Source organism: Elephantulus edwardii, unplaced genomic scaffold (assembly GCF_000299155.1).
Source record: "Elephantulus edwardii isolate Elephantulus edwardi_28Jun2011 unplaced genomic scaffold, EleEdw1.0 scaffold00133, whole genome shotgun sequence".
Taxonomy (NCBI): Eukaryota; Metazoa; Chordata; class Mammalia; order Macroscelidea; family Macroscelididae; genus Elephantulus; species Elephantulus edwardii.
Window position 1 is genome coordinate 7,185,268 of NW_006399883.1, and position 18,250 is coordinate 7,203,517.

At 43.9% G+C, this 18,250-nt stretch overlaps 1 protein-coding gene across 1 annotated transcript in view; it reads left to right on the forward strand.

Moving 5' to 3' along the window:
• Positions 1-18,250, forward strand: part of PDE9A (phosphodiesterase 9A) — a 153,669-nt gene that overhangs the window by 121,454 nt on the left and 13,965 nt on the right. The window contains exons 7-9 of the mRNA XM_006894049.1: positions 1,389-1,473; positions 7,264-7,345; positions 14,659-14,733. Of these exons, the coding sequence (XP_006894111.1) occupies positions 1,389-1,473; positions 7,264-7,345; positions 14,659-14,733 (242 nt within the window). The remainder of the gene's footprint in view (positions 1-1,388; positions 1,474-7,263; positions 7,346-14,658; positions 14,734-18,250) is intronic.

The following is an 18,250-nucleotide window of genomic DNA, read 5'->3' on the forward strand; positions in this document are numbered from 1 at the left end:
TTTTAAACAATCCTTTATTTCATTTGTTCAAATACAGTGTTCATTATTCATCCCCTTTTTTCTTAGTTGTCCCCCCAACCCCCAATGTCAGTCATGTTTTATAACAGTGGCATAATACAGTATTTGTCCTTTTGTGACTGAGATACTTCACTCAGCATAATGTCCTCCAGGGACAATATTTTGAATAATATTGCATGAGTTCCTTGTTTTTCAGTGCAGAGTAATATTCCATTGTGTGACTATACCACAGCTTCTCTATCCATTCATTTGTTGATGGGCACTTGGGTTGCTTCTATCTCTTTGGGTGTGCATATATCTGTTTTGGGGGAAGTTCCCTATTCACATCAAGAAAACTCCAGCAGGATGAAAAGGAAAGCCACAGACTGGGAAAAAATATTTGGTAATGATGTGTCTGATAAGAGACATATCTAGAATTTATAGAATATTTCAGCACCAAAACAAGATAAAGGTAAACAGCCCAATCACAAAATGGGCACAGGATATGAACAGACACTTCACCAAAGAAGACATTCAGATGGCTAACAAGCACATGAAGAAATGTTCAAAATCTGTATCTCTAATAGAGATGCACACCCAAACAACTATGAGATATATCTCACCCCAGTAACAATAGCAAAGTTCAACAAAGCAGCAAACAACAAATACTGGTGAGGTTGTAAGAAATCAGAACCCTTATTCACTATTAGAGTGTAAAATGGTACAACCACTATGGAAGGTAGTATGGTGCTTTCTAAAAAGTTGGAAATAGAAATACTGTTTGATCCAGCAATTGCACTACTGGGAATATACCCTAAAGAAACCAGTTTGCTTTTTGATGAAAAATAAGATCATGTCTTTGGGGGTTCAGCCCTGCCACAGGGCTCCCTGAGTTAGCTTGGCCTGTTTATTTCTCAGATGCTTTAAGCTAGCAGTTTTTCCTAGTTAACTACTCTCCGTGGGGGACACCCCTAATGAACTGCTTTTATCTTAATGAGATTTTAATCCTTGCTGGGAAGGCCTGTGGCTTTTCTGAGCCTTCCAGTGGATTTTAATGTGCAATGTGGCCACATTTCCCCCTCTTTCTTTTCTTTTGAGGGTAAAAGACTTCTTTGTCCCATTTTCTTCATTGGCAATCCAGGGTAAGACCGAAAAGGCAAAAGGTGACAGCATGAAGGGCCCAGAGACTGGAGTAGGGGTGAGGGAAGTGGGGAGGGATGAGGGAGTTCAAGGCACCACAGATGTGACCAGTGGAACTTGGCCACCACAGCCCAGATAGTAATGCCAGGGCCATCGGAGCCTGAGCTGTGCCAGGTTTCCTCCCCAGACAGAAAGAACCAGTGTCCAGGTGAACTCAGGGTAAACCCCTCCTTGTTTCTCTTTGTTGCCAGTGGAAGGACTGAAGGTGGTAGAGATTGAGAAATGCAAAAGTGACATCAAGAAGATGAGGGAGGAGCTAGCAGCCAGAAGCAACAGGTAAGGTCTGTGGGGTGTGCTTTGGGGTTTTCTTTCGCATAAAATGGCAACTTATAAAATTCCATTTCTATTGTTGTTGTTGTTATGTGTCATCATTGAGTCAGAACCGACTCTTGGCTGACTCTGCAGCAGGTTTTCAGAGGCTGTCAAACACATGGGAGGAAATGGTCCATCCCTCTCCTGGGAAGCAGCTGGCAGCACCTCTCATGTGGCAGTGCAACTTCTTACTCTCTGGGCCACCAGAGCTCCCACAATTAACTCAGCTCGCTACTATCTCCTGAGAACTAGCTCATAGCTGACCCTCCATTGGGTTTCTGAGGCTGTAAACTGCACGGGAAGAGACTGCTCATCTTTCTCCCACAGAGCTGAGGGTGGATTTGAACCACCAGAGAGGCGAGGCCTTTGGGTTAGCAACACAACTCCCCATAGACTAGGCCACCAGGACTCCCTGTTCAGTCCGGAAGCAGCCCACATCAACTCGGGGCCTAGTGTTAAAGTACAGAGAATTTATGGCCGAGTGAAGCGATGTAGGTGACTGCATACGAAGGAGAAAGATTCCCCCCAGAGGAAAAAAAAAATGGTTTTGCTGAGTTGTATTAGCTGCCAGAAAGAAATGGGCATCGTTTTTTAAAGAAAGTGGATGGTAAAAACCATTTGACTTACAAAGTGTCCGGGCAGCTTATCAAGGAAGGCTGCCTGGAGGCGGTGCTTTTGGAGCTATGTCTGAAGGTCTTTGTGGACTGTGCCACATTTTGCCACACTTATTTATGGCCATATTGAATTTAGGACTAGCTTGCCCCATTTGACTTGAGGAGAGTTGGGCAAAGGAATTTGGGGCCGTTGAAAATTCCATGTAAAGAATTCATCCTCCTCATCCTTCTGATAAGAGACTCTTTGAGGGGGGAGAGACAGGGCCCCTCACATGACAGCAGGCATGAACCATGTAGTTTCACTGAGGCCAGCCTGGGACCTGGAGTGGCGGGCAGAAGATAGACCAACAGACCCCTGGCCATCTGGTGCTCTTAGCTCTGGGCCTTCATAACTCCAAGAGTGAACTTCATCCTCGCCCTCTGGCTGCCAGTGGTCCCTGCTGCAAGTGCTGGACCTCCCTCCTGCAGCTGGTCCTAATGCCCAGGTGAGAAACTCCAATTAGCCACGCCCCATCTGCTCTGTGGCCGAGCTCTCATGGATGGTGACCAGCTGCTGTGGCCAGGTGTGCAGCCAGTAGGCTGTAACAGACGAATGGCAGGCCAGTGTGGGGCACATCAGGACCATGTGTCCCAGGGTGACCTGGCCAGCTTGTTCATCAGGGACGTGGCTTCAGAGTGTACAGGAGGAAGAGCCCTGGAGTGAGGGTGAGATGGTCAGCTCACAGGTACCCTCTGGGCCTCACCAAGAGGCTGTGTGCTGTCACTGAAGCACTGAGAGACCCTGTACGCTCTTCAGGAGGTGAGCTTCAAAGATCCCAGGTCCTAACCCAAAGAACATGGGCCCTTCAGACCCCTGGCTTCCTGAGCGCTGTGTCAGCTACAGCGTTCATGGCTCCCACGGAAGTGTGACAAGACAAATGCAAACCAAGTAAACTGCTCTCAAGTTTAAAAAGAAAAGGGGTTGGAGGGGAAGGCAACAACATCTTGGATTCTGATCAGATCCCCCAACTCAGACCCTATCCCACAACCCCACAAAAATAACTCTCTGCTCTGCTTTCTGTCCATATGTTCTGAGAGAGACCAGTAAGTCATTTGGGTTGTGTACCCTTTGTCTCCATCAATGCTGGAGTTCCATTTTAAGTGTGAGATGAGGTGACATTGGAGCAATTTAGAATCCAAAGCGCTGACTTGTTAAGATGTGACTGCCATGTGCCATGAGGGAGAAGTGTGTGTGACTGAGCAGCCTGGTCCTATGGGGTCGGCCTGACTCCAGAAGTGCACAGTCTGTGCCCTCAGGAGTGGCTGCTGAGAGAGTGACCCCATTTTCCACATCCCCACAGTGCAGCAGGGCCTCAGGACCTGGGTGGAGTCAGACCTGCCTTTTGGAATCACATCATTCTCAGGCCATCAGACGCCTGCTGAGATGCGCTGCTGTGCTGCTCTGAGACTCCCTGCATAGGTCTCAAGATTTTTCTGCCTCTCCATATATCAGACAGGACCCAGCCAGGCCTTTGGGGTGGCCATCCGTCCAGCCCCTGCATTATACCAGCCCCGACACATGGTGTGCTGCAGCACAAAGCCCTGGGTAACTGCCCGCAGAGGGCACTGAGGACCTGCAATCTGTGCTTTCATACCCGCCTAATGGTCCTTGACCAGACTGAGCCCCCAGGGAAGGAAGGACAGAGTCAAGAAAATGAAAGAGAAAATCCACTGCAAAGACAATAGAAAAGGCCTGGTACCAGCTGCACAGTGAGTGAAGAGGATGCTGGTTCCCGTGGCAACAAGATGCAGAAGCCAGGCACTAACCAGCCTGGGCCAGAAAGGCAGGGTGGCTGGGCACAGGGCACATTTTCTTCCATGTCAGGAGTTCAGGGAAACAGCTGGATCCCAGCAGTGACACCATGTTGCTTGGTCAAAGCTTTCATAACCCCTTTGAGAAATGCAGACTTACCTAGGCCACAGGTGTGTACGTGCTGTGCCAATAAAACAAACAAGCCCCACACCTCTGTGCGTGTGGAAGGACTACTGCGTGGTCTTCAGTGGCTGCTTGTGGAGAGTGAATCACCAGGCCTTTCATCCCCAGCACTTCTGGGGAACAGCGCCAACGTTTTAGTTAGTGGCTGAGAGCTTGCTTAACCACGTGCACCACCCAGGGACCCCTAAACATATATACAAAAGAGGTTAAAGGCAGAGAAGCAATAATAATAAGACTATGTATTTTAATTACACAGAACAAGGTCATTGCCGCTCAGAAATGTGTGTATGGGATTGATCGTGGTCCGGGGTGGCAACAAAAGTCCTTTTATGGGTGCATTTTAGTGGATCATTCACTCAGTTATTCTTTCTCTCAGTTGGTGTTAAAATCTCCCTCTGCACAGCAAACTGTTGAGGTAACTTCTGAGGATTTCTGCAAGCATCAAGCCGGGGAAAGGAATAGCTGCATGCCAGGAAAATGATACTGGAAGCTCTTTTTTCCACCAGGAAAGAGATTTATGATTTGGGGTTTAAAAGCACAGACTCGTTGTAAAACTTGCAGAATATACTGAGGGAGGAAAATCAGCATGATGACAGCAGTCAAATTAATGATGGGATTGATGGGGTTTAAACCTTCCAGATGTTTTCTATGTATAGATACCTGTTTTTGAAAATCACTTTAAAAGCACTCTGTTGTAATCTTTCTTCACTTAATAACATTGAGAACAAGCCACAGCTCAAAACCCATCAATCAATTCCCACTCACAACAACAGTGCCCCATGGTGTTTCCAAGGCTGTAAATCTTTATAGAAGTGCCTCTGCTTCAATAAGGAGGGAAACAATGAAATAAAACTGGTCTTCCTCCCTCAAAGCATCAGGTGGGTGCAAACTGCTCACCATTCATTAACAGATGAATGCTTCAACCACAAACACTTGCTTCTTCACCTAGACCCATTGTTAGTTACAAATAAATTGTAACTAAACAATTCAGTAACTACATTGTAGTTAACATACAGCTCATGGATTTTTTTCCAAAAGAAAACAATAGTATTCATATTTTTTTGTCCACATAGTTTCCTCATTTTCTTTTTTATTCCTTTGCAGTACTAGCGTTTGTGGATGTATAGCCAACAATATTTTTATTTTCCTTTTTTGCTTCAAATCTTCTGTCTCAAGTAATAGTCATTCTTATAGCAGCCATCATGTTAAAGAACCACGTTGTAGTTGTTATGTGCCATTGACTACAACTCGTAAGGGCACTATGCACAGTAGCTCTGAACCCTGCTCTATGCTGAGCCAGTCTCACTGTCTTTGATACATCTAAACTCATCACCCGTTATTGGGTCAATCCATCTCGTCTGGGATCTTCCTCTCCTGTGCTGTCCCTCAACCCTTCCAAGTATGACATCCTTCTCCAAAGATTCGTCTCTCCTGGCTATATGCCCAAATTATGTGAGTCGGATTAACAAAATCCTTGCCTCCAAGGAGCAACTTGATTTCATCCTCTCCAGGACAGACCTATTAGTTCTCTTGGAGTCCATGGTATGTATGTTCAGTAGTCTTCTCCAGCACCACAATTCAAAGGCATCAATTCTTCTTCTGTCATCCTTTGTCACTGTCCATCTCTCTGATGCATAGCAAGTAATTGCAAAAACCACGGCCTGTATCAGGCACACCTTAGTTTTTAGATGATAGCCTTGCTCTTCAGCACTCTGGAGAATTCTCTGACAGCAGATTTTCCTAATGCAGCTTGTCTTTTGATTTCCTGAACACTGGTGCCAAGGGTGTGATTGTGGAACCGAGCAAGCTGAAATTGTTAAAAATCTGAGTCTCTTCTCCATCTATCAGGGTGCTGCCATTTGGCCCACTAGTAAGAATCTTCATCTTCTTGATGTCACACTTCAGTCTATATTACAGTCTACAGTTCTTGGTCCTTTGCCAAATGTTTCAGGCCCTCTTTAGTTTCAGGTGGATTTTAATCGAAAGCAGAGAGTACCAGAGGAATGTCTGTGTTTTATTGACAACATTTGGCTGCATGGGTCACAACAAAGTGTGGTAACCTTGAGAAGAATGAGAATCCCAGAACACCTGATTGTGCTCATGCAAAACCTATACATGGACTAGGAGCTGAACAAAGCAAGGAAACACTGCATGGTTCAAAATCAGGAAAGGAGTGCATAAGGGCTGTGTCCTGTGTCTCTGTTCTGATGAAGTGCCACAATGATTTAAATTATTTCCTATTTGGGGACACGTAGACAGATTCTAGTTTGTGTTCTTGTAGCAATAAATAATGTTGCAAAAAAACCATTTTTATGCTGAGAGCTCTTTGCTTCTGCTTAAGGCTTTTCCCAAAATAAAGTCCCCAGAGTAAACAGCTTTCTATGATATAAATTCTTTGTGGGTACTTCTGTATGCTGTGCTGTTAAACAAAAGACCACACGTCTCTCCTGGTTCAAATCCACCAGTGGCTTCATGAAAGAATGACGCACAGTCTCCTCCCATTAAAATTTGCAGCCTGGGAAACACAGTGGAGGGCTGGTTGATTTGAGTTGGTATCGACTTGAAGGTAGTGAGTTTGAGTTTGAATCTTATCACACTCTTCTCCCCCTTAGTGATGCCCTCTTGGCAAATCATCGGCTCCATTTGACACACTGACTTACCCCACCTGCTCATTGACTGACCTGTGAGTTCCTAGCAAACCACCTGTGGCAGCTCCCTTAACAAGCCAGGTGTGGACAGATCAACAAAGTGTGGTATATGCACAAAATGGAATAGGGTTTAGCCATAAAAAGATATAAAGTTCTACTACAGGTACAATATTGATGAACCTGGAAACCATTATGACCAGTGAAATAAGACACAAAAGAGCAAATGGTGTGTGACTTCTCTTGAAAAACTTGGACTAGAAAAATGCTTGGAGGCCACAGCTATCAGTACTCCCAAAGGCTCCAAGAAGTGGGGAGTCATTGCTGAAGGGGTGCACAGTCTGTTCACGGGGAGAATAGGCACTTGGAAGTGTATGTAATGTTGTGTAGCCTTTAAAGTGGTTGAACTGTAATGTTTCCTAACATATTTTACTGAAAAGTTTTTTTTTTAAAAAAAAAAGTTTGAAACCATCTTGCCAGAACTGATCTTTTTATTTTTTTAATGTTTCCCCCTTTTTAGGACCAATTGTCCCTGCAAGTACAGTTTCCTTGATAACAACAAGAAGTTGACACCTCGACGGGATGTCCCGCCTTACCCCAAGGTAAAACTGAAATTCTATATCTAAAGAGAGTGACTGTCTTTTTCTACAACCCCAAACCACAGCACTCCCTGCCTGGCCACCGAGGCCTGGAGGCCTCCTCTTGGTGATCCAGCTATCTTCATGTCTACAAACACAGCATCCTCCACACCCCTGGACTCACAGGCCTCCTGTTTATCTTAGGGCTCATGCTTTTTCTCATTGACATTTGTTTAGCAAAAAAGATCCCTGACCATTCTTTACTTTGTGCAACGTTACTGTAAACTCCTCACTCTTGTCCATTCCAGCCCTTGCTGTGGACTAGTAAATGGTTTTTATAACCAGCGTTACTTTAAATAACTTTAATTGTAAATATATATAATTTTTAAAGTCCATGTCACTGAATCACTTGTTCCCTAGGTATATATAATTGTTATGAAAAATGTCAGTATTTGGCATGAAAGACTTCTCAGCTTGATGAGAACCAGCCCTTGTCCAAATACCGTGTTCTTAGAATTGTTATTAGGTGTCACTCAGTTGACTGCAGTTCAAGAGGCAAACTTTGTGGTTATCCTGAACCGTCCTTACAATCTCCGTCATGTTCAAGCCCGTGGTTGCAGTCAGTGTGTCAATCAGTCTTGCTGAGGATGTTTCTCTCCTTTCCCAAACCCCCACTTTCCCAAGAAGTATGTCTTTTTTCCAAGGACGGACAGCATGTCTGAGGTTTGTAAGATGAAGTTGCACCATCTTTGCCTCTAAGGATCACCCTGATTGCACTTCTTCCAAGACAGACTTGTTTGTTCGTTTGGCTGTTCACGGGATACTTTTCAAAGGCCTAGATTCTTCTTTGATCTTCTTTACTCATTGCCCAACTTTCACATGTTTATGCAGGAATTAAAAATATCCCAACTTGGGTCAGGTGCATCTTAGTCTTTAAACTGATATCTTTGTCTTTAGCATTTTTAAAGAGGTTTTTGACAATAGATTTGCCCAACATATTATGTCATTTGACTTTTTTGACTACTATTTCTTTGGATGTTAATTGTGATACAAGTAAAATGAAATTGCTGATAATTTTAATATTTTTCTCTACCATGATCTCACCTTTTGGTTCCATTGTGAGAATTTTTACTTTCTTGATGTTGAGGTATAATCCATATCAAAAGCTGGAGTTTTGAGCCTCTGTAGTAAATTCTCCAAGTCCAAATAAAACAGTGTAATTTGCATAACACAGGTTTTTAATACTGATGCCACATTCTTCTTCATATAGCTTCGCTGATTATTTACTCAGAATACAGATTAAACAGAGAAGGTGAAAGGATACAACCACACATCTCCCCTAATTTTAAACATGTAGTATCTGCTTATTCTGTTCTAATAACTGTTTCTTGATCTATGTACAGATTTCACATGAGCACAATTAATTCTTCTGTAATTGCCATTTTTCTCAATGTTATCCATAATTTATTTTGATCCAATTAGTTGAATGCCTTTGAATAGCCAATAAAACACTAGTAAACATCTTTCTGACAATTTCTACTTTCACTAGGATTCATCTAACATCAGCAATGTTATCCCTTGTTCTATGACTTCTTGTGAATCCAACCTGAATTTCTGTACTTCTCCAGTTAATATTTAATAATTTTCTGCAAGAGTTTATTTGTATGTGATAAAAATTATATTGTTTGTTAATTTCTGTACTCTGCTATATACCTTTTTTGGGAATGGGAAAAATTGGATCTCTTCTAGTCGATTAGCCATGGAGCTATCTTCCAGATTCCTTGGCATCTGTCCAGGACTGCCTCTGTTTGCTGAAACACCTCAGTTGGAATTCCATTAATTCCTGGAACCTTTTTTTTTTTGCCAATGCCTTCAGTGCAGCTTGGACTTCTTCCTTCAGTACTGTTGGTTTTGTTCACATGATGCTTCTTGAAATGGTTCATTGTTAACCATTTCTTTTTGGTACAAGGATGCATTCCTTCTATCTTCTTTTGATGCTTCTTGTGTCATTCAAGATTTTGCTCATAGAATCCTTCAGTTTTGCAATTCAAGGCTTCATTTTATTCTTTGGTTATTTCTGCTTGAAAAAGTCAAGCATGTTCTGTCCTTGTAATTTTCTAACTCCAAGTCTTTACATATTTCATCATAACATTTTGCTAGATGTTTTGTTGTTTGTTTGTGGTTGGGTTTGTTATTTTGGGGTGTTTTTTACCCCAAATCTCCAGGACTCAGGGGATTTTTTTTTTTATTTTTTCAAACGACTAAGAGAATAATCTCATTGTTTCAGTCTCCCATCTCAACAATGTCTTTGTACATGTGAGTGAAATCCTGGCCTAACCAATATTTTATTTATCTTTGAACTAAAATGAGGGCTCCTGGAAGAGTAGAAACACCCAAGTCATCAATAAATGAATGGACAAAATGAGATCTGCCCAGCTTAGAAGATAGTGAGTTTATGCTAATGATGGTGGAGTGATTTGGGAAAGGATGGTGAGAATGGTCATATAACTTGAAGAGTAAACCATGTCTCTGAACTATACATGTTGAAATTGTTGCGTTGGCATTATGTTTTCTTATTTATACTTTAACCACAGTTTTTTAAAAAGTCTTATTTTGTGTTGGTTTGCTTACAAAATTCATGTACATTGTGCTTCACGCTATCCTTCATTCACATTGTGTTTCATAGAATTGTTCCCATTAGGTTTTATAAAATTAATCCTCATTGAACTATGCCACAATTACCCTGTCTTTCTAGATCCCCACTGGGTTTTTCCCATTCCTTTTACCCCTCGTCCCTCCAACACACCAAATTGTATGACCCTAAGATTTTCCCGATGCCCATCTTCAGCCCTCTGCTCTCATCCTCCCACTTTGGATTCTCATGCATGTTTTACTAATTATCTTTCTATTTCTATAATAATGGTCTTTGCCCTTGTAAGATTGAATTAGTTCACTCAGCAAAATTATGTAGTAATTTTCTAAATTGTTGTTCCTGAGTGCTGTGTAATATTCCGTTGTGTGAATGCACCACAGTTTCCCAGTCCATTAGATTGTAGTTGGACATGGAGCCATTTCCATGTCCTTGCAATGGTGAATAACATTGCTAAGGACATTGGTGTACAAAACTCCATTTGTATCTCAGTTCTAATTTTCTCAAGGTTTCTTCCTAGGAGTGGAATAACTGGATCATATGTAATTTCTATGTTCAACTTTTTGTGTAAGTGCCAAACTGCTTTCCAGAATGGTTGTACCATTTTACAATCCCACCAACAGTGTATGAGAGTTCTTGTCTCTCTGCATCCTCTCCAACTTTTATTGCTTGCTGTTAAACTTTGTCACTCCTTCTGGGCTGAGATGGGCTCTCATTGTAGTTTTTATTAGCATCTCTCTGATTGCCAGAAATTTTGAACATTTCTTCATGTCTGTTGGCCATCTGAATATCTTTCTCTGCGAAAATTCTTTCCATATCTTTTGACCATTTTGTAATTGGGTTATCAGTCTTTTCCTTTTGGAGGCCCTGTAGGGTTCTGTAAGTTTTGTTATGAGACCCTGTCTGAAATAGTATTGCCAAATGTCTTCCCCCAGTCAGTATGTTTTCTTTTCACCCTGTTGGAAAAAATTTTGGATGCACACAGTGTTTTAATGTTTAGAAGGTCCCACTCATCAATTTTATCCTCTCCTGGTTGTGTATTTCTGGTTGTATTTGTCAGCCTCTGTATAACATGAGCTAGGCCTTCTAGAAAGCTTGATCTCTATTTGGCTCTTATTATCTTTCTAGTTTTGGGCTTTCCCCCTAGGTCTCTGATCCCCTTGAGTGATTTTTTTTTTTATTTTACTTTATTATTTTTGTGTGTGTACCGTCAAATCAGTTCTGACTGGTACAGGAGGAGATTGTTCCTCCTTCTCCAGCAGAGCATCTGGTGAATCTTGAGTGATTTTTTAGTATGGTGTGTGATATAGATCCTGCTTCAACTCTCTGCAGGTAGCCGTCCAGTTTTGCTAGTACCGTTTGTTGAAGAGGTTGTCATTTCACCATTTGATAGCATTTGATAAGATTTGTTTTCTTATTGATTATCAGTTGACCATAGACAGATGGGTTAATTTCCAGGTTCTCAATTCTGTTCCATTGGTCTATGTGCCTGGCTGTGTACCAGTACCGTGCTGTTTTGGTTGTCACAGCTGTGTAGTAGGTTTTGAGATCAGGGAGTGCTGTGCCTCTGACTTCATTCTTGATTTTCAGAAAGGCTTTGCTTATTTAAGATCTCTTTCCTTTCAAGATAAACTTGCCAATTTCCTTTTCTATTTTGAAAAATGAATTTGATATCTGTATTGGGACTGTATTGAATATGTAAATTGCTTTTGGTAGGATTGTCATTTTCACTAGTGAGTCTTCCTATCCATGAACAGGGCACATTTATCTACTTATTTAGCTCTATTATTGTTTCTCACAGAAGTGTTTTGTAATTTTCTTTGTAAAGGTCTTTTGTGTCTCAAATTAAATTTATTCCTAAGTATCTCGATTTGTGGTTGGCTATCGTATATTTTATTACTTTCTTATTTTCTTTCTCCATATTTTCTTTGTTACTGCAAAGGAATCTCCCTGACTTCTGTATATTGATCTTGTATTCACCACAATCAATACAACTCAGCCATAAAGAGAAGCAAAATCCTGATCCATACCATCACATGGATGAACCTTGAAAACATACGCTGAGTGCAAGAACCCCAACCAAACCCCACTGCCCCCGTGTCAATGCTGACTCATAGCCACCCTTCCTCAGGTCTCTGAGGCTGTATACATTTTGAAAGAAGGAGACTACCTCTCTATCATCAGGAGAGCACTGGTAGATTTGTACCACCTATACTTGGACCAAGAGGCAGTCGTTAGAACAGAGCAGGGCAACACTGCATGGTTCAAAATTGGGAAGGGTGTACGCCAGGGATGTGTCCTGTCTCCATACCTTGTCAACCTGTGTGCAGAGCAGATTATCCCAGAGGCTGGGCTCTATGAGGAGAAGCGTGGTGTTAGGATTGGTGGAAGATCTATCAACAATCTGCGTTATGCAGATGACACAACCCTGCTCGCTGAAACTGAGGAGGACCTCATGCACTTACTGCAGAGGGTCAAGGACTGCAGCCTTCAGTATGGACTGAGGCTCAATGTCAAGAAGACAAAGATTCTCACCACTGGACCAATCGGTAGCATCAGGATGGATGGCAAAGAGATTGATATTGTTCACAGCTTCAGTTTGCTTGGCTCCATGGTCAACACTCTTGGCACCAGCAGCCAGGAAATAAAAAACGTATTGCGATGGGAAAGTCTGCTGTTAGGGACCTCTCTAAAGCACTCAAGAGCAACGGTGTCTCCCTGGAGACTAAGGTCTGTCTGATACAGGCCATGGTCTTTGCAATCACTTGTTATGCATCAGAGAGTTGGACAATGACTAGGGAGGATAGAAGGAGAATTGATGCCTTTGAGCTGTGGTGCTGGAGAAGAGTATTGAATGTAGCATGGACTGCCAGGAAAACAAACAGATTCACTCTGGAGAGGGTTAAACCAGGCTACTCCTTGGAGGCAAGTATTCTGGGGCTTCATCTGACATACTTTGGACATGTTGCCAGGAGGGATGGGTCCTTGGAGAGGGACATCATGCTGGGTAGGGTGGAGGGACAGCGCAGGAGGGGAAGACCCCCTATGAGGTGGATTGATTCAGTGACTGGGGTAATCAGGATGGGTGTGTCAGAGGCAATGAGATTGGCACAGGATAGAGCAGGGCTTAGGGCTGTTGTACATAGGGTCGCTATGAGTCACAAACGACTCAACAGCACTTAACAACAACAACAAACTTTTTGTTAGTAACACAAACTACACATTATGCCCCCAAAGTTCCTTGAGTGCAGTAAGTCAGGGTCAAAAAGATGTAGTGTATGATCCCATTTATATGAAATGTCTGACACAGACAGATGCGTAGAGAAAGAAAGTGGGTGGATGGTTACCAGGCCCAGGAGGTGGGAGAATTAGGGTATAGAGTTTCTGTTTAGGGTGATGGAATGCTTCTAGAAGTGGGTAGCAGAGATGGCCGCACAATATGGTGAATGTACTTAATGTCAATCACTAAATGGTGCAACTGAAATGGAGATAGTAGCAAGTTTCTTGAGATAGGTGTTTTATCACCATGTTAAAGAAAGAGAAAAGATTCAGTCTTTCTGAATGTGACCTGTGGTGGCACCCCCAGATGGAAGAAATGAGGACCCTGTACCAGGCGTCTCCCATACAGCCTGCACTTGAGCAGGCAATGAAGGGAGTCTTGGTGCCCCTATCAGCCGCCAGTGCCCACTAGTTAGTGCTTGTGCCCACCAGCTCCCAGCAGTGTGTCCAGTCCTTGGCAGGAAGAGGACCTACTGGAACAGACTAGCGACTTTATCTCTAAGAAAATCTGAGCCAAATCTCTCAAGATCCTGCCCCAGGGGATCACATCCCATAGCTTGAGTCTAAAAGCTTCCATCCTCTATATTAGCACTTTTGTGAACACAGACAGTCCAAGGAGAAGCCTGCCTCTGATTCCCAGCGCTGTTTTCTTCTATCTAAAACGGCAGTCTATGCTCCTTGTGACAGATTAACCTAAACTGTGGGGTCTGTAGAGCCAGCTGGGGCTTCAGGCCCGTCAGCAAGCTACACTCTGCAGGCTATCGCTAGACCAGCGATGGCTTCCCAAAGATGGAAACTCAGCACCATAGCTGACATTTGAATGTATGCCAAGTCTTTTGCTTGAATTCATTTTCTTTTATTTTGTTTAAAGTCAGATGTGCTGAGCTACAACTTACAGGCAATAAAATTAATCTCTCTTAGAGAGAGTCATGTGGAATCCTTGAGCAGAGCAGTTACCACAATCAGCTGCTCACTGAATGTTTGGAGGTTCAAATCTACGCAGAGGAGGCTTAGAAGAAATGCCTCGTGATTTAGTGCAGAAAAATTGGCCACTGAGCACCCTGGAGAGCAGAGTTCTGCTCAGACACGCGGAGGGTTGTTGAGTCAAAATCATGTCTATGCAAAGAGAGTCGTGTAGCATGTGGCACAAGAGAAGGCACTTCCTTTCTGTCCCTCCAAAAGTGCCTTCAGCCGTGAGTGCTGTCACTTCCCTTCTCTCACACCCAGCTCCTCACACCACTCCTTGGATTTCTGTCCCCATAACTTGGACCTTTGCAGAATTCCTATGATACGTGACCTGTGGTCTGGATGCAGGGGATTTTGAAAGGGAATCACGTCCAAGGTCACTAGCCATTGTCACCGAGACATAAGCCCTGCCCTGCTGACGTTGAACTCTCATCCTTTCTAGTACCTGCTCTCTCCAGAGACCATCGATGCTCTGCGGAAGCCCACCTTTGATGTCTGGCTTTGGGAGCCCAATGAGGTAAGTGGGGAGCATCCCCGGCAGTGACCGCCTGTAGCTGTCCCCAGAAGCTGCTTGGGAGAGCAGGCACTCTGGTGGAACAGCAAGTTCATCCTCTGCAGCAAGCGCCTGGGCTCTCTCCTTGGTGCTTTCTCTGTTTATCTTATAAATAAGTGATTAAACAAATTCAAGTCTCCAGTTTTTAGCTCAGATATGCACAGTGTATGTTCCCCAGCACCCTGAAGACAGAACTCGGACAGGGAGATTCATGAGCAGGAGACAGTCTTCAAGTGCAGGGAAACTTCAGACCCTGGGACTCCCAGGTGGTCAACAGAACAGACTCAAACCTGCAAAGTGAGCAGACACTATGCCAGCAGGTGGAGGAAGAAACCACTGAGAGAGGAGATCTGGTGCTTTGGAGCAGACTTTCCCTCTCAAAAGGGGCTTACAGAGGAGTGTTGGGATGACGGCAAGGCCCAGGTCAATGGAAATTTGTATGCAAATTTAAGAACTATCGAGCCACTTTTTGCTGATGTAGAAAGAGCAAGAGCTGCATGAGAACGACCATATCCAACCTTTACCAAAGAACTCTTCACAACCTCTTCACAAAGGAGAACTGTCCCCATCAACAGTATTAGCAACATAAAACCAGTTCCCATGGTGTCAGACATTTCCCCCCCCAACGCTCCCATACCTCTTTCTATTCATCTCAGCACCAATCTTACTGCTTTACTGGATCCAAAATCCAATACAATAGCTCACAGACCACACAGAACCACATTCAGGAAATCAAAGGAGCTGTAATTCAAGTTGGCAGCAAAATACAGCCATTCAGCGAGGATGACTTTGAAAAGGTGCTCACAGGCACCTCAGCCTTGAGCCCGACAGCTTTTAGCCATTGTTATAAACCTCTCAGTCCTGCCAATTATGCTCCCCACCCCCAGTTATCCAACAAACTTGGACAAAGGCTCTTAGCTCTGGTTCTACGGAAGGCAGCATTCCCAAGGTCAGCTCCATTTCATGCCAAGTCTCGTCCTCTGATTTGGCCGCCGCTGCTGCTGCTGCTGCTGCTGTAAATCTACCTGGGACACAAGACTCCCTGGTCCTGAAAGGTGCCCACTCTGTGCCTGCTTCTCCTTTGCTAGGAGTGAGACTCTCCTATTCTGCTACTGGATCTACTTAATTGAATGGTGAAATTAGCCAATCCCGCTGTGGATAGGCTAATGCACCCTATTCTCATATAGACTCACTTTATTTGCATATTTCCGCCCATAGACATGACAGTCAATCATGGCTAAGGAATCCATTTTGGAAAAAAAAAAAAAAAGAAAACCCTTAACACCACAGCTGAGAAGACACCTAAAGGAAGATTTCTAGTTTTGTTTACTTTACCTAATGTGGAGTCAGTGGTGGAATTCTTAACTGTCAAACAGACAATCCAGATTCGATTCCTGCCTGTGTATTGTAGCTACTACCTACCTGCCACTGGAGGCTTGAATGTTGTTCCAGTGCTGAGCAGGCTCTCGGTGAAGCTTCTAGACTAAGAGGGACTAAAAGGAAGGGCTTGGAGATCCTCTCTAAATCGTCCAATGAGAACCCTATGTGATTCACAGCAGTCAAACCACAACCAATCACAGGACCAGGTAGCATTTTGCACCATTGTCCGTGGGATCTCCATGAGTCAAGGGGCCAACCTGGAGGCAGAGAACAATAAATTATCCAAAGATATTAACTATACTCCTTTTTTTTGGCACCTCAAGAAAATAAAACGCCACCCTTTATTGTATTTATCAGACCTAGCTATGTTCGACACACCACAATCCAAACACATTCTCAACTCAACTCTTAACCCATTGCAGATGAGTTGGAACTGACTCCCAGCTGGCCTTCCCGTGGGTTTGTGAGGCTGTAAATCACATGAGAGAATTGGCCATCGTTCTCCCATGGAGCCGCTGTGAATTCAAACTACCAGAAAGCCATGGCCTTTGGCTTAGCAGCACAGTTCTCCTGCAATTCACCACCAGAGCTCCCTAAGGACCCCTAGCTATTCCTTAACAAACAAACACTGACAGGTTGCCCCCTGGCCTCACCCTTGGACAAGGTCTGCAGCAGTGACAGCTCTGAAAGTTGCAGAGGGTGAGGGCTTTACACCACTAACTTCAAGTGTCTCACATAATGCCTTCTCCCTGTGTCACTCAGAAGAGATGAGGGACCCATCATACTCCTACCTGATAAGGCTGGTGACCTCTTCAAAGACCGTATTTCCAAACAAGGTCATGTTCCGAGGCACAAGGATTATGACTTAACAGATTTTTTTTTAGGGCGCACAGCTCAGTCTATTACAAGGCCTGAGACACAGCATCTGAACAATGTAGGGGGACCAGCAGTTCCTGACAGTGAGCCCTTGGTCAGGCATGGGCATCTGCAAAATCGGAGGAGCCCCGTCAGTAGTCAGCCAGCCATCTGGAGACCCAGGAACCAGCCTCCTGCCATTCTGTAGAGGATTCTGCAGTGGTCATCATTCCCCACGCCTGCCACCAGGGAATATTATCTAGTGTACATAGGCACGCCCCCTCGGAGAGGACAAGTGTGTAGTTGCAGTGAGCAAGCTTCAGGGGAATTTCCTACGTGATATCCCAAACTTCCAGCAATGGCTTGCATTTGAAGTGCTACAAGATTTTTTTTTTTCCTGAGGACTCTCTGCTTTCATAGTCATCCTATCAACACCTTGATTAGAGGGTTGGGTCAACAAAAATTCAGCTGACTCGCAGTACTTCCAGTTTATTGCAGACCAAGTAAGGATGGATTGCGGATTGCATGTCCTCTTGTGAAGAGGAAGTCACATGGCAAGTGAGCAGGCAGAGAGCCAGGTCCAAAGTCCGACGCCAGGCCCACTGCCTCAGGTGGGCAACAGGGCACTGGGGTGGTGCTGAGGCTACGGGACAGGACGCAGGCAGTGGCCCTGTGCTGGAAGTGCTTGGCTGGTGGGGCTCAGGTGTCATGCCGTGGGCCCCCCAGGAACACTAACTATCCCCATTTTGCAGAGCCCCTGAACCCCTGGTTTAAGACCTGCTTTTCCCAAAACTCAGCATCCATTCTTGTCAAGTTCATATTTACTAGGGTGTTTTGTGTGGGCTTTTTTTTTCAGTCATTTAATCTTTTCTTCTCTCATTTAATTAGCCCTAAAGCTCTGAGCTACATTTAAATAGATCTCAATAATGACAGTAAATCCTCCCTGGGAATGAAAAAGCAAAACCTATTTCAAGTGGAGCACAGACTTGTATAGAAATCAGAGTTCCATGAAATCAGGCTTTGAGGGGAGCTTACCCAAGCAGAGGGTCACCTTGAGGACACTGCAGCAACAAAGACGTGAGGATGGTACAAAGTCCCTCGGCCCTTGAGGAGCGTAGCTAAGCATTTTCAGATACAAATCAGAAAAGCTCTTTCGGTCCCTAGTCTCAAATCCTGTGGAGCAGCATTACCTTGTAGCACATGGGTCTCTATGGGACGGATTGACTTTGCAGAACTAACAACTCAC